Source organism: Dendropsophus ebraccatus, chromosome 4 (assembly GCF_027789765.1).
Source record: "Dendropsophus ebraccatus isolate aDenEbr1 chromosome 4, aDenEbr1.pat, whole genome shotgun sequence".
Lineage (NCBI taxonomy): Eukaryota > Metazoa > Chordata > Amphibia > Anura > Hylidae > Dendropsophus > Dendropsophus ebraccatus.
In genome coordinates, this window is record NC_091457.1 from 10,601,954 (window position 1) to 10,625,455 (window position 23,502).

A 23,502-nucleotide genomic window follows, 5' to 3' on the forward strand; every position below is an offset into this window, starting at 1 on the left:
CATTATGTGAACAGATCCTTTCTGTGTTTTTAATCCACTCCTGATTTTGGTTGCTATGAGGACCTGACATGAGGACCAAATGCAGCCTCATATATACATAGTGTGAACCCAGCCTTAAGGACGCTAAATGTAGAGGTGATTACAGTTGTCTACTTACTTAAAGGGGTTATCCAGTTACAAAAACATGGCCACTTTTCCCCTCTCTTGTCTCCAGATATGGTGGGGTTTCAAACTCAGTTCCATTGATGTAAATGGAGATTAATTGCAAACCACACCTGACCTGGAGACAAGAGAGGAGGAAAAGTGGCCAGGTGGTTGTCATTCAACCCGATTGACATCCCGCTGCGAGTATGTTAATTACCCCCCCCCCCCCGGCGTCCGGAGCGTAGCACTGACAGTGCCGGAGAGGAGCGGCACCCATCCTCCTGCACAGAGCACTGTTAGATCGTGCATGCTGCTGCTGCTGCTGTCGGGCACGGCTCTCGCCTCACATCTCGGGATGCTGCACACACCGCTCCAGCTTGCTTCAGGGGGAGCCTGCACAATCTAACAGTGCTCTGTGCAGGAGGATGGGTGCCACTCCGCTCCGGCCGCCGGAAGGGTAATTAACATACTCCGCTGCGAGTATGTAATGTCAGTAGGGTTGAATGACACTGGATCCGCAGCAGATTTCGCTGTGAATTTGCAGCGTGAAATCCGCTGCGGATCCGGTATGTGTGAACATACCCAAAAGGGGTTATGCAGCGTTAGAAAAAGATGGCTACTTTCTTCCAGATACAACACAACTTCTGTCTCCAGGTCAGGTGTGTTTTGTAATTAAACTCCATTCACTTCAATGGAACTAAGTTACAAAATCTGCACCTAAACTGGAGAAAAGACTTGTGCTGTCTCTGGAAGAAAGTGGCCATGTTTTTCTAATGCTGCATAACCCCTTTAAATACTAATAGCCTTTCATTTGGTTTCTATTTTATCATCTCTCTGCTATGTCACTTTCTTCATTTCTGGCTGTATTGGCTAGCCAAATAGACATCAGGGCACACAACTATATATATATATATATATATATATATATATATATATATACCTATAAAAAAAAGTTGGGGTTGGCTGATGCCTGACATGAAGGTGCCATAGAAGTTGAAATGACATTGATCTGACGTGATCCCTATTGTGGTTGGTGCTGTATGAGGGTGGGTTCACACTGAGGAATTCTCGAGGAATTGAAGCAGAACGTTTTCTACTTAAAATTCCTCGCCTATTCAGCTCTGGCAGAAGAGAAGCAGAAATTGAGCGGAATTCGAGCGGAATTCAAGTAGAATTCATGCAGAATTTCAAGCAGAATTAAAGCCTCATTGACTTCTAAGGGCTCGTTCCCACTGAGCAAAAGCAGCTGATTTTCTGCGCTGAATCAGTGCTGAAATTTCAGCCGTTAAAATAGGTGCAGAGCTAATTTCCATTGTGTTGAATGGAAATTCTGCTCTGCAGTTCACACAGTGGAATTTCCGCACTGAACTAATCCGCTTTCCGCCAGAAGAATGAACATGTTCATTCTTCCGCTAGCGGAAGCCTATACAAATCAATGGGGCTCTGATTTTCTGTTTCAGCGCGGAATACGCGCGTATTCAGCACGGAATACAAGCGTAATACAAGCGGAAATTACTCGCTGAATCAGCGCGGAAATGGGGAAAAGGGGGGGGAGGAGGATTCTAGTATATGTTCTGGTATAGTCTAGTTTACTCACCAAATACTCGCTGAATTTCAGCGCTGAATGCATGCAGATTCAGCGCGGATTCCTCGAGTATTCCGCGCTGAATTTGTCAAGAGCTGATTACGAGCTGAACACTTTCCTAGCAGAATACGCAGGGATTCTGCTTACATTCTGCTTATATTCTGCTCGGAATTCAGCGTCAGTTGATTTCAGGCGGAAATATTTCCTCACGTAATCCGCCCCTTTTGCTCTGTGTGAACGTAGCATTCCTCTAGCGGAATCCGCCCAAAGAATTGACATGTCAATTCTTCAAGCGGAAAGCGGATCCGGGGCGGAATTTTCAGCACGGAAATTCCACTGTGTGAACAAATAAGCGGAAAGCCCATTAAAGCCAATGTACATTCACAATGTTCATTCTTTACGGACGGACGCATTTTGTTCCCCAATTACATTATTTACCCGCTAAATATTGTACTATGTTGCTAAAATCTTTCCTCTTTGTATATTGTACATCTCCTTGATCTGATGTCCACAATATCTGCAGAATAGCCACAATGCTTAGATGCCCCATTACTGGACACTTGCCACTACCCATAATGCATCATTGGGTGATGTGTATTGTATACAGTGATAATAATGTGATGTATCTCGTCTTTAGTTCCAGGGATTGTGTCTGGATTCAGCTGTTCTGGTCAAGTGAGTTCTCCATCTCTCCTATTCACGTGGTATTGTCCTGTAGGAAGTTATACCAGCTTCACATTCACTGCAGCCAGCAGCACCTCCGTCACCAATAATATTTCTGTCGCTATGTGCAGTCCTGGTCAGCAGACTTATACAATGACAGGGTTAAATTATAATACAGCCTACACTGTCACTGTGATAACTCAGTCTTCCTGCGGCAAATCCAGTGCGGCTGTGCAGCAGCAATGCTCAACCAATATCACAGGTAAGTCAGATAACTAAATCCTTACCGCATACATTAATAACCCCGTATTGTGTTGTAAAAGTAGAGCTCTTTTTATCATTTTTATAGATGTTGCAAAGTAGAAAATATTAAAGAATATATATATATAATTTTGATTTTTGAAATTGTTAAAATAATACTCCAGAACTGTCCAGAGCAGTAAAAATCCCCATAGAAAACCTCTCCTGCTCTGGACAGTTCCTGACATGGACAGAGGTGGCAGCAGAGAGCACTGTGTCAGACTGGAGAGAATACACCACTTCCTGCAGGACATACAGCAGCTGATAAGTACCAGGGTCTGGCCACCACACAGTGAATGGAGACGACTGCATGAGTCCCTTTCACTGTGTAGTGCAGGAACTAAACAGCTGATGGACGAGGGTGCCAGGTGTTAGCACTCTGCTGATCAGTGAACTATGAGCTATCCTGTGGCCCTTTTACACACAGATTATCTGACAGATTTTTTAAGACAAAGCCAGGAACAGACTATAAACAGAGAACAGGTCATAAAGGAAACACTAAGATTTCTCCTCTTACCAAATCCATTCCTGGCTTTGGCTTCAAATACCTTTCGGATATCTGTGTGTGTTAACGGACCCTTAGCCTGTTTTGCCCAGAAAATCCCTTTAAGGGTGGGTTCACACGTAACAGATCCGCAGCGGGTTTCATGCTGCGAGTTTGCAGTTAAATCCACTGCGGATCTCTTCACTGTCAATTATCAGCCTGCTGCAAGTATGTAAAAGGCAGCCCCCTTAACCCCCCGCGGCCTGGTACATACATTACCAGGTCCGCGCTCTGGCTTGCTTCTTGGGTTTCTGGCATCTGGATGTCCCGCTTAGCCAATCAGTGTGCTGCCCTGCCGTGTGTGCACGGGCCGCAGGGGTAAGGGGGCTGCCTTTTACATACTTGCAGCGGGATGACAATTCGACTGTGAGTATGTAATCCGCTACGGATCCGTTACATGTGAATTTGCCCTAAAAAGCCCATACACATAAGCAAAGTCAGCCAAACCTGCTATTCAGCTGGTTCTGCCAGCTTGAAGGGAACCTATCACCTCCCTGAGTGAATTGGCCCAGTACTATACAGCTGCCGGGCACAGTTCCCCAGCGCTGTGACCCGCCGTCTCTGCCATTTTCCAATTCTTGAACTTTACACAGTAAGGCTATGTTCACACTACGTAAAAGTACTTAATGTAGTGTGGAACATAGCCTTGCTTTCTATGGGATCCCAGCCGGAGCGTATACACATCGTTTGCGCTCCGGCCGGGATCCCATGCGGCGCCGCAAAGAACTGACATGTCAGTTTTCTAGGGAAAGCCTGTAGGAAACCCTGTCGGTTCACACAATGAAGCGAGCGGCTCCGGCTTGCTTCATTGTGTGCTATGGGAAGCTCTGATGCGGCCGCGCGCTGATGCGCCCACATCAGAGCTCTGCGGCCAGAAAGATCACCCGGCCGGTACTTAAGTATCGGCCGGGATGATCCGGGTTGAGACCGGCCGTTCCTTGACCCGGCCGGAGTCACGGAATGGCCGGTCTCTTACTGTGTGGGAACATCGCCTAACTAGGCATGGGGGCAGAGCTGCAGTGGCATGTAGTCATGTTGCCTCCATCCTCTTCCCAGTCACTTGCACTAGATTGGAAGCCTGAGCACTGGGAAGGGGTTGTCGAGCGAAAATCTTTTTCTTTCAAATCAACTGATTTCAGAAAGTGATATAGATTGGTAATTTACTTCTATTAAAAATCTCAAGTCTTCCCATACTTATTAACTGCTGTATGTCATGCAGGAAATGTTGTTTTATTTTCAGTCTGACACAGCGCTCTCTACTGACATCTCTGGCCGAGACAGGAACTCTGTCTTGGTTTTATATGAATTCCTATAGAAAACCTCTCCTGCTCTGGAAAGTTCCTGTCTCGGCCAGAGATGTCAGCAGAGAACACTGTCAGACTAAAATTAAAACACCACTTCCTGCAGGACATACAGCAGCTTATAAGTATGGGAAGACTTGAGATTGTTTTATAGATATAAATTACAAATCTGACACCAGTTGATTTGAAAGAGAAAGATTTTCGCTGTACACCCCCTTTAATGCATACTACTTACACCAGGGCCTATATCTATAATGAACAAGGACTTTCAGGAGGCGTCTGGGATTGTACAATATCTGCAGGAATTAATCCTAATGATACTTCTAGTTGATGTATAATGTTCGTGTACATGTGTCATGATATAATAAAGCTTATACAGATATTTTCTCTTTTTTTTTAGCACCTATTGCCCCATCAGCCGTTCCCATTGTCACCAGTCCTCCTTCCTATAATTCCTTCACGTTCACTTTTCCTGACTTTGATTCTACTAATGGAGCCATTAAAGCTTATGCTATAATTGTATCGAGTGTAAATGGTAAGATACCACCTGTAATAGAATTTTTTTTTTAAATATATACATATACTGCACATACTCTAAGGAACAACTGGGTTTCGGTACAGGGCTTCTACTGAGTTTTATGTACTACACGGCTTTGGGTCGTAATTTGAAGTTATAAAGTGTCACTGTCGTTTAAAATTTTTTTTTTTTTTTGCAGAAATCAATAGTACAGGCGATTTTAAAAAACGTTGTAATTGGGTTTATTAGCCGAGAAATGCATTTTTATCATGAAAAAGCAGTTTGAAGCTCTCCCCCCTGTCTTCATTGTTCTCTATGGAGAGGGGAGCGGTGGAGGGAGACGACGCACCAAAACAGGACAACAAAGAGTTAATTTACAGCTACATCACTGGGCTATCTCCTCTGAAGTCAGCACTGACCTCTCTGACCTCTGAATATCTGCTTTCACACAGTTCCCGCTGTGTAATCCTTTGTTCTCTGCTCTCTGCTGGTGACTAATCTCCCCCCCCTCCCCCTCCCCTCTCCATAGGTTACACAGGGCCCGACTGATGTAAAAGAGTAGAGATTTCCTGATAATGTGCAGTGAATGAGAGAGGGGGGGGGGACCTGGGGAAAGTCTTGAATGCAGATAATGGCATATTTGCCTAATAAACACAATTACAAAGTTTCTTAAAATCGCCTGGACTATTGATTTCCGCCAAAAAAAAAATTAAATGACTGTGACACTTTAACCCATAGCTGCACCAGGACGTTATTGAACGTCCTCGTGCCGCTATGGGAGTGCCGCGATCCCGGGTGCCGCATGTAGCCCGGGATCGCGGCTATTAGCGGGCACGGTCCGATCGCCGTGCCCGCTAATTGAGTACTTAGAAGCAGCTGTCAAAGTTGACAGCTGCTTCTAAATACTTGCTGATATGCATCCCTGGTGGTCTAGTGGGGGGATCGCCCCCCTGCGGCGCGATTGCGGGGGGGCGATCCCTGCATCCATACCGGGCCGGGGTCTGCTCCGTAATGGCGCTGATCCCGGCTCGGCATTCTATTGCTTTTGGCTGCAGCAGCCAAAAGTAATAGAACACCGATCTCATGGATTCATGCAGTATAACTATACTGCATGGATCTCTATGAGAGATCAGAGTGCATATACTAGAAGTCCCCCAGGGGGGATAACCCCAACCCCAGGGGGGCTTCTAGTATATGTGTAAAGTAAAAGAAAAATGTATTTTTAATAACACAAAATCCCCTCCCCTAATAAAAGTCTGAATCACCCCCCTTTCCCCATTTTATAAATAAAAATAAATTAATTAATTAATAAACAAACATGTTTGCTATCGCCGCGTGCGTAATCGCCCGAACTATTAATTAATCACATTCCTGATCTCACACGGTAAACGGCGTCAGCGCAAAAAAATCCCAAAGTGCAAAATAGCGCATTTTTGGTCGCATCAAATCCAGAATAATTGTAATAAAAAGCGATCAAAAAGTCATATATGCGCAATCAAGGTACCGATAGAAAGATCACATCATGGCGCAAAAAATGACACCTGACACAGACCCATAGACCAAAGGATAAAAGCGCTATAACCCTGGGAATGGAGCGGTTTTAAGGAACATATATTTTCTTTAAAAGGTTTTAATTTTTTACAGGCCATCAAATCAAATAAAAGTTATACATGTTACATATCGTTGTAATCAGAACAAATTAAGGAACATATATAACGAGTCAGTTTTACCCCCGGGCGAACATAGTAAAAAACAACCCCCCCCCCCGACCCCCCCCCCCCCCCCCCCCCCCCCCCCCCGAAATAAAAAAAAAAAAAAATTTTTTTTTCAATTTCACCACACATATAATTTTTTTCTGGTTTCCCGGCACATTTTAGGCAAAAATTACATCAGCCATAGCAAAGTACAATTAGTTGCGCAAAAAATAAGGGCTCATTTGGGTCTCTAGGTGGAAAAATGCAGGCGCTATGGCCTTATATACACGAGGAGGGAAAAACGAAAACGCAAAAATGAAAACTGGCTGTGTCCCCTAAGCGTTAAGGGTGGCTTCACACTGCCTTAAAATCCTGGAAAAGCGCTAGTAAAAATGCCATGGTGTAATGGGGAACACTTGTCAGGTACCTGTTTATGCGGGGAACTATGCTGGCACTGGGGAGTATTGTGCTCTCTATGATGGTGGGATCAGTCTGACTGTAGTTCTGGATGTGTTTGTATAGTATGGGACTGATAGTTATATGTACTGTATGATGGCATTAGTATATTAGTGCAGCTTGCATGCCAGATTAGCTTAAAGCGACTCTGTACCCACAATCTGCCCCCCCCCCCCAAACCACTTGTACATTTGGATAGCTGCTTTTAATCCAAGGTCTGTCCTGGGGTCCGTTCGGCAGGTGATGCAGTTATTGTCCTAAAAAACGACATTTAAACTGGCAGCCCGTGCCAAATAGGAGTATCTGAGCCCTAACTTTGCACCACCCCTCCGTCCCTCCTCCCCACCCTCTTCATCATTAGGAATGCTCCAGGCAGATTGCCTCCTATTCCCCACCTGTGTCAGCCCGGCACATGGGCTGGATCGTTAAGGCAGCTGGGCAATGTTCAGCATGGAGAAAATGTTCCAGTGGCATTCCTAATGATGAAGAGGGTGGGAAGGAGGGACGGAGGGGTGGTGCAAAGTTAGGGCTCAGATACTCCCATTTGGCACGGGCTGACAGTTTAAAAGTAGTTTTTTTAGGACAATAACTGCATCACCTGCCGAACGGACCTGAGGGCAGATCTTGGATTAAAAGCAGCTATCCGAAGGTACAAGCGGTTTGGGGGGTCAGATTGTGTTTACAGAGTTTCTTTAAACATCTTGTCCTCTTCTTTGATTTTAATAGCTAGGTTCACACACCATCTTTTTTTTTAAGCCATTTGACGGATGTCTTCTTGAGGCCAAATGACGTCCGTTTTTTTCACAGTGATGCCTGTGATTTCAAAATAACGGACATTATTTGGCCTCAAAATGACAGATGTCCAAAAACACGGCCAAAAAAAAAAAGATGGCGTGTGAACCTAGCCATAGAATGATATAGTAGATATGACATTTTAGAACTTTTTTTTCTACTTCAGTTGAAGGTATGAACCCAACCGCCGACGATCTGGTACAGACCTATAGTAATTTCAAGAGTAAAAGCAGCGATAAGTATATGGCACAGATCACATATAAAAAGGCCAGAACTTCCCTGAGGTCAGCCGGCGCACCTACTACGACAGTGACTATCGGAGATAACTCTGGAGATGTGTCTGGCTCGCCTTATCAAAATGGACCGGTGGATTCTGGGTCATCATATTGGTAAATATAGTTCCTGTTTTATTAGCTAATTACTGTGTCATAGATTGACCCAAATTATCATAGAGTTATCCCAGGACTTAAAGGGATTTATCCAGGCTTAGAATAACATGGCTGCTTTCCTCCAGAAACAGCATCACTCTTGTCCTCAGTTTGGGTGCCGATTTTGTAGTTCAGTTGCCTTGAAGTGAATGGAGCTGAAATGTAATACCACACACAACCTGAGGACAGAGGTGGCGCTATTTTTGCAAGAAATTTGCTTTTTTTTTTTCTAATCCTGGAAAACCCCTTTAAGTTTCTCATACATCTGATCCCGCTGATCTTGGTGGGACTCGCTGACTCTCTAATGTGTTTGGGGGCTTCTCAAAGCTCTAAGCTGATTCCAGAGGAGGGAAGAGTTTAACTTGGTGGACTTCATGTTAGACATCCTAGGAGATGTGCTGCTACGAGAGCTATTGGGCAGCGGCTTATCCCCCCCCTCTTCTCTTTCGCAACACAAGTGTCCCTGTCATTAAAGAAAAAGTTAGAGATAGGGCCGCTTTCTTTCAAAAACAGCACCTCTCCAGTCCTCAGTATAGGTGTGGTATTGCAGCTCAGTTGTATTTTAGTGAATAGAGCTGAATTGTAATACCACACACACCCTGAGGACAGAGGTGGCGCTGTTTTTGGCAAGAAAGTAAACCCAAGTAAGGAGGAAATGATTCAGGTTTCTGTAATATTTTATATCATTTCACCCTTCCTGAAATCTCTCTCTAGGGTCGGCATTGCAGGTTTTACTGATCTTCAACTTGACGATACTGGAAAGATTTCACCCAAAAAATCTTTATATGCGTTTGCTCCGTTTGCTCCGGCTATCAAGACACCAGTCAATCCAGGTAAGTGTCAAAGAGGAGTTAATTGTTGAACTCCATTAACATTCCATAATGAAAGCCTTATCCATGGTGGGGGGACGCCATATCTATGGTGACTGATGGCCGCCGTGTTACAGGCAGGTGAAGCCCTCTGCTCATGAATATATAGACCAGGGATGGGGATCCTTGGCCCTTCAGCTGCTGCACAACTATAGTTCCCATCATGCCTGTACAGCAAAAACTACAATTCCCATCATGCCTGGACAGCTAAAGCATGATGGGAATTGTAGTTTTTCAACAGCTGGAGGGCCGCAGGTTCCCTTTCCCTGATATACAGTAACCACATCTGGGGGTCTGCTGTATTCTTTATTCCCGGATATTGTCCAAATGGCACAATTGAGCAGATTTACTGAATCGGAATTACCTGACTTACACCACATATATTATGAGTATTATGGTGCGTTTACACAGGCAGATTTATCTGACAGATTTTTGAAGCCAAAGCCAGGAACAGACCATAAACAGGGAACGGGTCATAAAGGAAAGACTGAGCTTTCTCCTTTTTCAAATCCATTCCTGGCTTTGGCTTCCAAAATCTGTCAGATAAATCTCTCCGCACCATAACCTATTACAATTTGCACTTTTTTAGCCAGTTTTATAGAGTGACTTATCAGAAGTCTCCATTTCTATCGAAACTTATCAACAAGACGTACACAAATGATATCTAGTATATAACTAGTATGGTGGCCAACCTTTGTGTTCTCTCTTAGGGCCGATCGTTGGAGGCGTGCTCGGAAGTATTCTGGGTGTACTTGTTATCCTTTTAATAGGATTTTTTATTTGGAGAACGAGAAGGTAAGCAATTACAGTATTACATACAGCATGTGTATATATCATGGTAAAATGTGTAGCACAGGTGTCAAACTGCAGCCCATCAGTTTATGCTTATAACTACAATTCCCATCATGCCTGGACAGACACAGCTTTAGCTTTAGCTTTGGCTGTCCAGGCACGATGGGTATTGTTGTTTTGCAACAGCTGGAGGGCCACATGCTTTAAAACCCCTCACTTAAAGGGTCAATTCATTTAAAAAGTAGATTCATACTGACTGCACCTGAGCTGCAGGAAGGGAGCACAGGCCCTGCCCTGCTCCCAGCCACCTGTAGACTGCAGGCCCAAGGCAGCTTACAGGGTAAATGACAGGGCAATCATCTGGCAGCTCTTTTTCTGTTGTCATCCTTAGGTCACACTTACAAATAAAAATGGCAATTGCTAGCAGGGGGGGCCACGGCAAGTGTCCTGGATTCCCTATGCCTGCAATCACCAGCAGTTAGGCCTTCTCAGCGGCTCCCTGGATGGGTTCCTACCCTGTCTATTCCTTGCCCTGGCCCCTGACAGTGCTTGAGTTTCTTCAGAAATCCCATAGAGAGTAAATGGAGCATCGGCCAAGCATGCACGCTCACATAGGGGACAAGGGGCAATTTTATAATTATATCTTGTACATAGAGTTTTATTCTTGGGAGAATCCCTTTAAGACCAGCAGATGGCAGCATTGTGTTTCTTTAAATTGCTGGTAGATCAGTGGCTGATGAGATCTTCAGGGATTTATTCTGCTGATATTCATACAAAGTTTCTAGTTCCGGAATTGTGGTGGTCCTGCTCTTCTTCACCATACATAATAAATCTGCCAAAACAATAAAGGCTGATGGCAGGTATATATAGTGTATACCCACTTTTAGCTTGCACAGTGCATAATGAGTCCTGACACCTGCCCAGGTTTACCTAGCGCTGACAAGGGACCTGAGCGCACTGGATGTAACACCCCGCAGCAGCTCCGGAGGGAACGGCTTCACCTCACCCACAGCTGAGCTCAGTTGCTTAGACACCTGTCACAGCGGTGTATTCTCCTTTCCCTATAATCTCCGCCGAGATCCTTGGTGCTGAATACTTTCTGGGCTCTATATCTACATACATGTTCTTATTTCTTACAGGAAAGGAGAGAAAAAAGCTGAGCTGCCTCTTTCATCACAGAGGTAAGTTCCCTTATAATATAATATATAATGTCTGTAGAATATTGTGTTAAAAGGCTTTTCCGGAAAAAATACTATTAGGTAAAATTCTAAGTATAAAATTGCAAATAAAATTTTTTTGTCAGAATAAAACTTTATTTTTTTTTGTTCCAAATATATATTTTATGGAATGATAGGATGAATATTACACTGTCTTTGAAATAACTGTATTCTTGTATCTCTCTTCTTCCTTCCCCCATAAAGTCAGAAAAAGTAAGTCGCCATTTTTATCTATTTATTCATTTATTTAATCTAATTGGTCGGGATGTTAATGGTTTTTTTTTCTCCTTACAGTACTTTCCAGGTCATGAGTACGGCTAATTTCATCAGTCACTTCCAGAAGCAGAAAGCCGACAGTAATCTGGGATTCAGTGAAGAATATGGGGTGAGTTTTTATTTTAGACAGTGACACCTATAGGTTGACATTGCAACTGCAAGCAAGACTACTGGGGGAGAATAAAACGCTGAGCAGATTTATTGTGGCAATTTTATTTTGCAATAAAATGAATGATGCTGAAAGAAGCTTCATATTAACTACTGACCGCAGTCAGTCCTAGCAGCACAACAGTGGTCCATCTCTGTGCTGGTAAAAGTGTAATACTACCCAGCCTTAGGCCAGGTTCACACATGATTTTTTTGGACTAAAGTTCATAGAACTCAGAAGTTAAGAATACAGCCATAATAAAGCTTCCAATTTCAGCCCAAAAAAACAGCATTTTTACGACTGGTCTCAGGGATCTGAGCTGCAATACCAGACCCAACCTGTGGACAGGTGTGGCACTGTTTCTCCAAGCAGATGTGTTTAATCAACAGTAGTGTGCGCTTTGTTGGGAGACATGCAGTCCTTTTTTTTTATTACACTGTACATTTTTCGAACTATCGCTGGAATAATATTATTATATAGTATATAAGCATGTATATAATATATATATATATGTGTGTGTGTGTGTGTGTGTGTGTGTGTGTGTATATATATATATATATATATATATATATATCAAAAATATTCCACGGCACTAGAGGTGAGGGTGGGTGCCCGCTCTTCACCGCCCGATTCAAGGCGGAACAATATAGAATCCAAAAATGTAGCCGCACATCCAATAGTGAATAAAGTGAAATTTATTTGCTCATAAAAATACAGCAACGTTTCAGTCCATACTATATGGACCTTTGGCTTGAGAAAGGTCCATATAGTATGGACTGAAACGTTACTGTATTTTTATGAGCAAATAAATTTCACTTTATTCACTATTGGATGTGCGGCTACATTTTTGGATTATATATATATATATATATATATATATATATATATTATTTATTAAGATAATCATTATAATAGTTTACACATTTTTGTTTTCATGTTTAATTTAGAAATTAACGTACGTCGGCACCAGACAAACAAAGTTTGAAGCGGAGAAGCCAGAGAATAAGGAGAAGAACAGATACACCAATGTGCTGCCATGTAAGTAAGGGGGACCAATAAAGTGGATATGCAGGATTAAAAAAAAAAAAATAAAAAAAATAACTTGTTTACTTTGTTGCAAAAAAGAGTGCCACCCCTGTCCCCAGGTTGTGTGCAGTATTACAATTAAGCTCCAATCACTTAAATAGAGCTGAGCTGCAAAACCCCCACACCCAAAATGAGGACAAGAGAGGTACTGTTCCTGGAAGAGAGCAGCTATGGTTTACTAACAGGCTAAGTTAGTTGGGGAGGGCAGTGGGGAAGCCATACTTACCTTCCTTAGGGTCCTATTAGACAAAGCGACTTTTAATGACTAACAATAAACAATCGCAAAGAGGATCGTTAATCATTAACCTGAAGTCATTCACCATATTACACAAAACGATAGTCGTTACTACGATTGTTTACTCCATCTGCTGCCGGCAAATGAAGAAACGGTGTGGCATTACATTGAACGATTAGTGAATGAATGCGGAATAACGGCGAACAATTAACAATGATTTTGGTGTCAGCACCAAACTAACGATAGCTACGTCTATGGAGCCTGACTCCTGTAACCAGCCGGATCAGGTGTCTGATGGGAGAGTGAAGCGCACTGCTGCATGCTTCACCCAGCTATAACTAAAGGCCCTATTACATGGCCTGAGATGAGGCACAAGTGAGTGCCAACTCCTCGTTCCCTTCTTGCTGTCGGTGCTAATACATGGGGCGTGGGGAGCTGTGGGAGGGCAATTTTTAGCTCATCCAGGTAGTCCATAGGAGATAGTGGCAGTCTACTGCCACCATTCCTATTGCATAGAGCGCATATCGTTCCCTTTCAACATGTTGAAAGACAACAATCAGATGACATTGTGCATGTCGGCTGATCGTTGCCTTTTAACATTACCTATTACACCAAATACAGCCAATAATCGCTTTGTTTATTAGGGCCTTAAAGTGTCACTGTCGTTATAACTTTTAAAATCTAAATCAACAGTAGATGTGATTTAAAGCAAGTTTGCAATTTACATTCGTTTTTTTTTTATCACAATGTAAAATAAAGCTGAACTTACCAGAAATCCAGGTCCAGTCTCCTGTAGGCAGCTATATAACAGCTATACTTACTGTATCCAGGTCCAGTCTCCTGAAGGCTGCTATATAACAGCTATACTTAATATATACAGGTCCAGTCTTCTTAAGGCTGCTATATAACAGCTATACTTACTGTATCCAGGTCCAGTCTCCTTAAGGCTGCTATATAACAGCTATACTTACTGTATCCAGGTCCATTCTCCTGAAGGCAGCTATATAACAGCTATACTTACTGTATCCAGGTCCAGTCTCCTGAAGGCTGCTATATAACAGCTATACTTACTGTATCCAGGTCCAGTCTCCTGAAGGCAGCTATATAACAGCTATACTTACTGTATCCAGGTCCAGTCTCCTGAAGGCTGCTATATAACAGCTATACTTAATATATACAGGTCCAGTCTTCTTAAGGCTGCTATATAACAGCTATACTTACTGTATCCAGGTCCAGTCTCCTTAAGGCTGCTATATAACAGCTATACTTACTGTATCCAGGTCCATTCTCCTGAAGGCAGCTATATAACAGCTATACTTACTGTATCCAGGTCCAGTCTCCTGAAGGCTGCTATATAACAGCTATACTTACAGTATCCAGGTCCATTCTCCTGAAGGCAGCTATATAACAGCTATACTTACTGTATCCAGGTCCAGTCTCCTTAAGGCTGCTATATAACAGCTATACTTACAGTATCCAGGTCCAGTCTCCTGAAGGCAGCTATATAACAGCTATACTTACTATATCCAGGTCCAGTCTCCTGAAGGCTGCTATATAACAGCTATACTTACTGTATCCAGGTCCAGTCTCCTGAAGGCAGCTATATAACAGCTATACTTACTGTATCCAGGTCCAGTCTCCTGAAGGCAGATTTTCTGACTTGTGCTGGTTGAAAAAAAACAACTAAACACGGGAATTCCGGTCAGTACAGAGAGTCACGGCTCAATGTGTCCATCAACCACATGACTGCCTTCTCTCTGTGAGCGCTCAGATGGCCTGGAATACTCAGGACTTCCTGTTTTTGTCAGAAAACAGGAAGTGCCGTGTTCTCCATGATAACTAAAAAAAAATAGTAATGAATGTAAATAGCAAACTTGCTTTATATCCCATCTACTGCTGATTTATATTTTGAAAAATATAACGACAGGGACACTTTAAGAATCACAGCAATACTAAGGACTGAATGGATAACATGTCAAAAATGTTTACAATTGACACTAACACTTTTTTCTAAAAAAAAAAAAAAAAAACTGCAACGTAATTGAAAAACTTACGATTATAATACAACCTCTGGCTGCTGGTTGTGTAACTATGTCGCCCCTCTGTATATTGTCCTCATCAGATGACGCCTCTCGTGTTGTTTTGTCCGGCCCGGGGAACCTCACAGAAGACTACATTAATGCAAACTATATTCCTGTAAGTATCTTCAGCCCTCCGGCTTTTCTCCACACAAACATGTATCTCCATTTTATGAATTATTTATGGCCCTTTATAATATTCTGATATAGTTTCCATATTTTTTCATGTTCCTTTACAGTTGTCTAGAAACTCTATAAAACTTGGAGGGGTCTTGGGGAGTAAGGAGATCATAAAGAAGTGTCATTATCAGGATGTGTGTCAGGGTTAGGGCTGTAAATCCTCAAGCATTGTCACAGACAGGGAAATAGTCATCGTAATGTTGCACGCTGACATCTAGGTTCTTAATTTACAAGCAAGATTCTGTTTAAGATTAATTTAAACAGCAAGATTCTGTTTAAAGGGGTAGTTCACCCCCACAATTTCTTTCAAATCAACTGGTTTCATAAAGTGCCAGAGATTTGTAGCTAACTTCTATTAAAAAATCTCTTCCATTACTTATCAGCTGCTGTATGTATTGCAGGAAGTGGTGTATTCTTCCCAGTATGGAGAGCAGGAGAGGTTTTCTATGGGAATTTGCTGCTGCCCTGGACAGTTTCTGACATGGACAGAGGTGGCAGCAGAGAGCACTGTGTCAGACTGAGAAAAATACACCACTTCCAGCAGGACATACAGCAGCTGATAAGTACTGGAAGACTGGAGATTTTTTTTACTAGAAGTAAATAAAAAAAAAAATTGGTGAACAATCCCTTTAACAAAATCTTACTAGGCAAGACCTTTTACTGGGATATATATGGCATGATGGATTACAGTACAACTAAACGTTAAAGAAGCAGTTCACTTTTTTTTTTCTCTCCCCCCCAGGTAGCCGCTGTCATGTATACTTACATAAGATGATCGGTGTCCCGTTCCCGTCGGTCAGTTCCGTCCCGCGGTGCCGTTCACATCGGGCGCGCGCTCACTTCCGCCGGCTGCTGCAAGTCCTCTTCTCTGCCCAGTGATTATACGCCGGAAGTCACTCGCTTCCATGCATTCTCTATGGAAGCGCGTGACTTCCGGCGTTCAAATGACAAGGGAGAGAAAAGGAGTCACAGCGCCGGCGGAAGTGAGCGCGCGCCCGATGTGAACGGCACCGCGGGACGGAACTGACCGACGGGAACGGGACACCGATCATCTTATGTAAGTATACATGACAGCGGCTACCCGGGGGGGCAAAAAAAAAAAAAAGTGAACTGCTTCTTTAAGTGAATAGTCTGGTGTAACAATATTTATATGATGAGTCTTATGTCTTACATATCTCCTGTTATATTGCTCTCTTTTTCAGGGTTACAGTCATCCAAAAGAGTTTATTGCAGCTCAGGGTCCTCTACCGAACACTCTCAATGATTTCTGGCGTATGATATGGGAACAAGATGTCCGCGCCATCGTCATGCTCACCAAATGCGTAGAACTTGGAAAGGTAAAATTCTGCGATGAACCATTTTTATAGCTGCAGTTATTATTTGGGATGTGTACACCGCTTGATATTCCTATTGTATATAGCGGGGATGGGCAACCTTGGCCCCCCCAGCTGTTGCTAAACTACAACTCCTATCATGCCTGGACACAAAAAATTTCTTCTGATTGATTTCCCATTGGAATACATTGGCGAAATTGAATACAAAGGAAATTGGCAAGAAAAAAATGTTGTTCGTCCACATTGAGCCATAGAAGTTAGGCCTCATTCATACATCCATAGTTCTGTCTGTAGCCGCAGACCTGCAACCACGGCCAGTACTATGGATGTGCTCCGTAACTTATTTGCAAGGACCCATTTATTAGAATAGGTCAGTGCAAGAATAGGTCCCCAATACAGATTCGTAACACCTATCGATGTGTGTGTGGGGCCATAGCAGTGCGTGGGTCACTAATAGACAGGTGTGAACAAAAGGGGCCTCAGCGTTTACATGTAGGTTTCTTCTCTTTTTTCGAGAGTATAAAACATGTACTGAAAAGTGTGGACTGAACTCAAGTGCAAATTCCTTGGTCCATTTCTACTTCTACTCTCCTAGGAGCCAGTGACGTAGCTTGCATGTCAGTATGGCTGCAAAATGATCTACTGCAAATTAACTTCATATGCCTGTGTATGTCACTAGTATTTTATGTGTATATGCAGCATTGTGATACATGCTGGCACTTTATAAACGATAGACAGCAAATAGATGAATATATTGTATGTTATAATATTTTAGGTGAAATGTGCAGAATATTGGCCCCAACAAAGCTCCAGGAGTTTTGGTAACCTGTCGATATTCATGACCGATGAAAATGTTCAACCCGACTGGACAATCAGGGATTTTACAGTAATGAATGTAAGTACCAGATTTCTTTTTTTTTTAGATGCAGATATGTAGTAGTAGTAAAGAAAAATACTAATAATGAGATGCAAAGTAATAATATGCACCACCAACACTTTATTACACGTAGGTCAAACATTAACACCTATCTCAGCTGTCAGTATGGTAAAATTATATTGTTTAGGAACCCTTTATCGCTTCTCGGCCTTTTGGCTAAGATCAAGTGTAGTATCTGTTCTTATCAGTTTAATATCTGATACGTTCCCTATCCGGGGACCATATATTAAATGGATTTTTAGAACAGGGAGACGTATAGTGTATGTGTCCTGTGTGGTGTAGTATAGAGAAGGTGTCCTGTGTGGTGTAGTATATAGAGGAGGTGTCCTGTGTGGTGTAGTATATAGAGGAGGTGTCCTGTGTGGTGTAGTATATAGAGGAGGTGTCCTGTGTGGTGTAGTATAGAGGAGGTGTCCTGTGTGGTGTAGTATAGAGGATGTGCCGTGTGGTGTAGTATATAGAGGAGGTATCCTGTGTGGTGTAGTATAGAGGAGGTGTCCTGTGTGGTGTAGTATAGAGGAGGTGTCCTGTGTGGTGTAGTATATAGAGGAGGTATCCTGTGTGGAGTAGTATATAGAGGAGGTGTCCTGTGTGGTGTAGTATAGAGGAGGTGTCCTGTGTGGTGTAGTATATAGAGGAGGTATCCTGTGTGGAGTAGTATATAGAGGAGGTGTCCTGTGTGGTGTAGTATATAGAGGAGGTGTCATGTGTGGTGTAGTATAGAGGAGGTGTCCTGTGTGGAGTAGTATATAGAGGAGGTGTCCTGTGTGGTGTAGTATATAGAGGAGGTGTCATGTGTGGTGTGGTATATAGAGGAGGTGTCCTGTGTGGTGTAGTATAGAGGAGGTGTCCTGTGTGGTGTAGTATATAGAGGAGGTGTCCTGTGTGGTGTAGTATATAGAGGATGTGTCCTGTGTGGTGTAGTATATAGAGGAGGTGTCCTGTGTGGTGTAGTATATAGAGGAGGTGTCCTGTGTGGTGCAGTATAGAGGAGGTGTCCTGTGTGGTGTAGTATATAGAGGAGGTGTCATGTGTGGTGTGGTATATAGAGGAGGTGTCCTGTGTGGTGTAGTATAGAGGAGGTGTCCTGTGTGGTGTAGTATATAGAGGAGGTGTCATGTGTGGTGTGGTATATAGAGGAGGTGTCCTGTGTGGTGTAGTATAGAGGAGGTGTCCTGTGTGGTGTAGTATATAGAGGAGGTGTCCTGTGTGGTGTAGTATATAGAGGAGGTGTCCTGTGTGGTGTAGTATATAGAGGAGGTGTCCTGTGTGGTGTAGTATATAGAGGAGGTGTCCTGTGTGGTGTAGTATATAGAGGAGGTGTCCTGTGTGGTGTAGTATAGAGGAGGTGTCCTGTGTGGAGTAGTATATAGAGGAGGTGTCCTGTGTGGTGTAGTATATAGAGGAGGTGTCCTGTGTGGTGTAGTATATAGAGGAGGTGTCCTGTGTGGTGTAGTATATAGAGGAGGTGTCCTGTGTGGTGTAGTATATAGAGGAGGTGTCCTGTGTGGTGTAGTATATAGAGGATGTGTCCTGTGTGGTGTAGTATATAGAGGAGGTGTCAGTACATTGTGAGGACAGATTGGACACGTCCCTGTGATGAGGGGGGTGATAAGGCTTATGTCGTGTCGACGACCAGGCATGCATTCTTACTGAACATTTTCCTCAATAAGCAATGGTGCGCCTTCCTTCCTATGCGCCATCCATTTACCTCAGTGTGAGGATATACGTGCGCGGTTCTCAGCTCTGTCTCCCATTACACAACTAGTAGAACAGGATAAAGACCTTACATGCTCATAGCTTTCCACAATGGCTGACGTTCTTATAGGAAGGCCTACTGACGCTTCACCCCTAGATCTGCTGACAGCTCGTACTTTACAAGGCTTATTCTCCAGCCACCTTTATTGTCTTCGTGCGCTTATAAATGTGCTCTGTATAAATGTAAATTTACAGGTATTTCTTGGGAGGAAATGGTAATTTAATTGTCACGGACAGATGGCTGAATAATGCTTTCAAGGCTCTTTGTTCTTGAGAACCTGCATATATTATGTTTCCTCTCAGGAAGAGATTTATATAAGGAGTAAGGATGAGATGATTCGGGGAGGTGTGAGAGGCCATACATTCCTGAAATCAGGGTTAGGGGAAACAATGGCGTCACCCATGGCCGTTCCTTATTGTCCAGGAAGAACAGCTTGTATTGGATTCATTGCTATTAAGGAAAACTTTACAAGGTTGCAAATCGTAAGTTTAATATTGTTTACATTTTCTCGTTTAGATGCAAACCAGACAGAGCAAGCAAGTGCGGCATTTCCACTTTACTGCCTGGCCGGACCACGGGGTTCCCAAGTCGACCAATGACCTGATCCAGTTTAGGAATCTAGTCCGCGAGTACACGGCAAATGGCCACCCGGTGAATTCGCCGATAGTAGTCCACTGCAGGTACGTGCAGTGCAGTATTATTAAAAAAAGGTCCTGGAATCGAGTGAAACTTTATATGTCATGTAGCGATGATGATGGGGGTATTTGTGAGTGACTATAACATCTGAAAGAAGGGAGGCGTTTATTGGGGAAACCATACAGTTGATTGGAGGCTGTAGAATCTTGTTGGGCGCCTCTAGACTGGATACAAGATGAGATACAGTAGGATGCCTCTAGTCTGGATACAAGATGAGATACAGTAGGATGCCTCTAGTCTGGATACAAGATGAGATACAGTAGGATGCCTCTAGTCTGGATACAAGATGAGATACAGTAGGATGCCTCTAGTCTGGATACAAGATGAGATACAGTAGGTGCCTCTAGTCTATATACAAGATGAGATACGGTTGGGTGCCTCTAGTCTGGATACAATATGAGATACAGTTGGGCACCCCTAGCCTGGATACAAGATGAGATACAGTTGGGCACCTCTAGCCTGGATACAAGATGAGATACAGTTGGGCACCTCTAGCCTGGATACAAGATGAGATACAGTTGGGCACCTCTAGCCTGGATACAAGATGAGATACGGTTAGGCCTGGAGGATACAGGTTTCTTTGGCATCCTGGGGCACATTTATTGGTAGATGTTGTAGCTAGGATTGTAGATGATTGCTGGATCGGTGATAAATCTGGTGATCGGGCAGACAAGGAAGTGTTACAATCTGAGGGATATTAAAAAAGGTCAGCAGAGCCTCATTTAAGAGTCTCGAATCACATGTTTGGAGACTCTTAAATGAGGCTCCACATACTTTTTTTGCATAATTGTATTTCCCAGGGGGCAATGCAGCTAGAAGTTCACTCTATTGAGCGTATTTGACTAGCAGCTGACAGTGTTTATCTTTTTTTTAGCTGGCCTCCCTGAGATCAGTGATCTGTTTCCCGTATGGCTTTACTAGGCATTGCTCCCACCTAGCCAGAATATTTCTCCACACTGATGAGGGGCCACACACTGAAACAGCTGTCTGTGGATGGATACCTGGCTTTGGTTTCCCCTTGTCATGTCCGTAGACTTGTAAATTGAGTTGGATATTGATTGAAAGGGCTGCTTAATATGGTGGTTTTGCTGGTCTCCTTTCAGGAGCCACCCCTTGGCTGGGCCCTTCCCTGGAGGGATATCTGGCTAGTGCTGTGTTCCAAGACTCTTAAATGAGGCTCCATGGACTTCTTTTTGCATATTTGTATTTCCCAGGGGGCAATGCACTTAGGATTTCACTATATTGAGCGCTTTTGATTAGTAGCGGACAGTGTTATCTGTGGCTGGTCTCCCTGAGGTCTGTGATCTGTTTACCGTATACAATCTGGAGAGACGTTCCTGGAAACCCTAGTGTGTGGGGGGAGCATTGTCCTGCATCTGGAAGCCATGAGAGACAACACATGTGGTTGCAGAATGTCCTGTACATATTACTAAGTTGTTAGTGTCCTACTATAACTACTAGGGGTGACCACTGCCCTATGTAATGGCTCTTACATTATCACATCAGCAGGGGGCAGTGTGTCCTTCCCCTCATCATCACACCAGCAGGGGGCAGTGTTTCCTTCCCTCATCATCACACCAGCAGGGGGCCGTGTGTCCTTCCCCTCATCATCACACCAGCAGGGGTTAGTGTGTCCTCCCCTCATCATCACACCAGCAGGGGGCAGTGTAGCATAGATAGCAGCATTTCATCCAAATGACCATCCTGTCATATCTGTCAGTCACCGATCTCTCAACAAGAGGTCCAGTACTCAGGAGTGGCCTCTGAAAGCTATTTTTTTTTGGGGGGAAGCACTTTTACGCCCTCTTGTGGCAGAACCCAGTGCGTAATCTGAGCCCATCTGTAATTATAACATGTAAACAGCAGGACGAGTTTACGGGGATCTTGATAAGTGTCTATAACATATCAGAGGTTCTTTACATTCGGTAACGCCTATGACCTGTTTTCCAGAGTACTATATTTTTATAGTAACTATGTAAGCTATTTACATTTTATATTGATGTGTTTTGCGCTTGTTCTTTTCCATAGCGCCGGAGTGGGCAGGACGGGCACATTCATAGGACTTGATCGTGTGATGAAACAAATTGAAGCAGAAGATGAAGTAGATGTGTATGGAATTGTCTATGATCTCCGCTTACATCGAGGACTGATGGTGCAAACTGAGGTAAGTGAATGGAAATACACGGACTTGGTATGGTCAAGGTGTAATGAGGTGTATACTGCACTGGTGTCAAACCTGCGGCCCATCAGCTGCTGCAAAACTACAATCTAGTTTGCCACCGCTGATATACAATATATTTGTATACATCTATTATAGCAAGTACAGTCCTCTCCATGGGCGAGCCATTATATTTCTTATAGTCTGGTACACAGGGAACACTGTTATATCAGTTATATTATTGCACATAGAAAGCAGTATTTATAATAGTTATATTCTTGTATATAGGAGCAGTATTATAGTAGTTATATTCTTGTATATAGGAGCAGTATTATAGTAGTTATATTCTTGTATATAGTGGGGAAGTATTATAGTAGTTATATTCCTGTATATAGGAGCAGTATTATAGTAGTTATATTTTTGTATATAGGAGCAGTATTATAGTAGGTATATTCCTGTATATCGGGGAAGTATTATAGTAGTTATATTCTTGTATATAGGGGGCAGTATTATAGTACTTATTCTTGTATATAGGGAGCAGTATTATAGTAGTTATATTCCTGTGTATAGGAGCAGTATTATAGTAGTTATATTCCTGTATATAGGAGGCAGTATTATAGTAGTTATATTCTTGTATATAGGGAGCAGTATTATAGTAGTTATATTCCTGTGTATAGGAGCAGTATTATAGTAGTTATATTCCTGTATATAGGGGGCAGTATTATAGTAGTTATATCCCTGTATATAGGGAGCAGTATTATAGTAGTTATATTCCTGTATATAGGAGCAGTACTATAGTAGTATATCCCTGTATGTAGGAGCAGTATTATAGTAGTTATATTCCTGTATGTAGGAGCAGTATTATAGTAGTTATATCCCTGTATATAGGGAGCAGTATTATAGTAGTTATATTCTTGTATATAGGGGCAGTATTATAGTAGTTATATTCTTGTATATAGGAGCGGTATTATAGTAGTTATATTCCTGTATATAGGAGGCAGTATTATAGTAGTTATATTCCTGTATATAGGAGCAGTATTATAGTAGTTATATTCTTGTATATAGGAGCAGTATTATAGTAGTTATATTCCCGTATATAGGAGTAGTATTATAGTAGTTATATTCCTGTATATAGGAGCAGTATTATAGTAGTTATATTCCTGTATATAGGAGCAGTATTATAGTAGTTATATTCTTGTATATAGGAGCAGTATTATAGTAGTTATATTCCTGTATATAGGAGCAGTATTATAGTAGTTATATTCTTGTATAAAGGAGCAGTATTATAGTAGTTATATTCCTGTATATAGGAG

General features: G+C 42.7%; 1 protein-coding gene and 1 pseudogene across 1 annotated transcript in view; both read left to right on the forward strand.

The window, feature by feature from the left end:
- The window catches only part of LOC138789200 (receptor-type tyrosine-protein phosphatase beta-like), a 56,668-nt gene that overhangs the window by 32,229 nt on the left and 937 nt on the right, over positions 1-23,502 (forward strand). The window contains exons 26-38 of the mRNA XM_069967806.1: positions 2,367-2,654; positions 4,938-5,072; positions 8,163-8,385; positions 9,139-9,257; positions 10,004-10,088; positions 11,225-11,266; positions 11,597-11,687; positions 12,674-12,764; positions 15,170-15,243; positions 16,508-16,642; positions 17,415-17,534; positions 19,852-20,015; positions 22,060-22,195. Coding sequence (XP_069823907.1) covers positions 2,367-2,654; positions 4,938-5,072; positions 8,163-8,385; positions 9,139-9,257; positions 10,004-10,088; positions 11,225-11,266; positions 11,597-11,687; positions 12,674-12,764; positions 15,170-15,243; positions 16,508-16,642; positions 17,415-17,534; positions 19,852-20,015; positions 22,060-22,195 — 1,703 coding nt within the window. The remainder of the gene's footprint in view (positions 1-2,366; positions 2,655-4,937; positions 5,073-8,162; positions 8,386-9,138; positions 9,258-10,003; positions 10,089-11,224; positions 11,267-11,596; positions 11,688-12,673; positions 12,765-15,169; positions 15,244-16,507; positions 16,643-17,414; positions 17,535-19,851; positions 20,016-22,059; positions 22,196-23,502) is intronic.
- LOC138790154 (U2 spliceosomal RNA) lies at positions 17,713-17,834 on the forward strand (annotated as a pseudogene).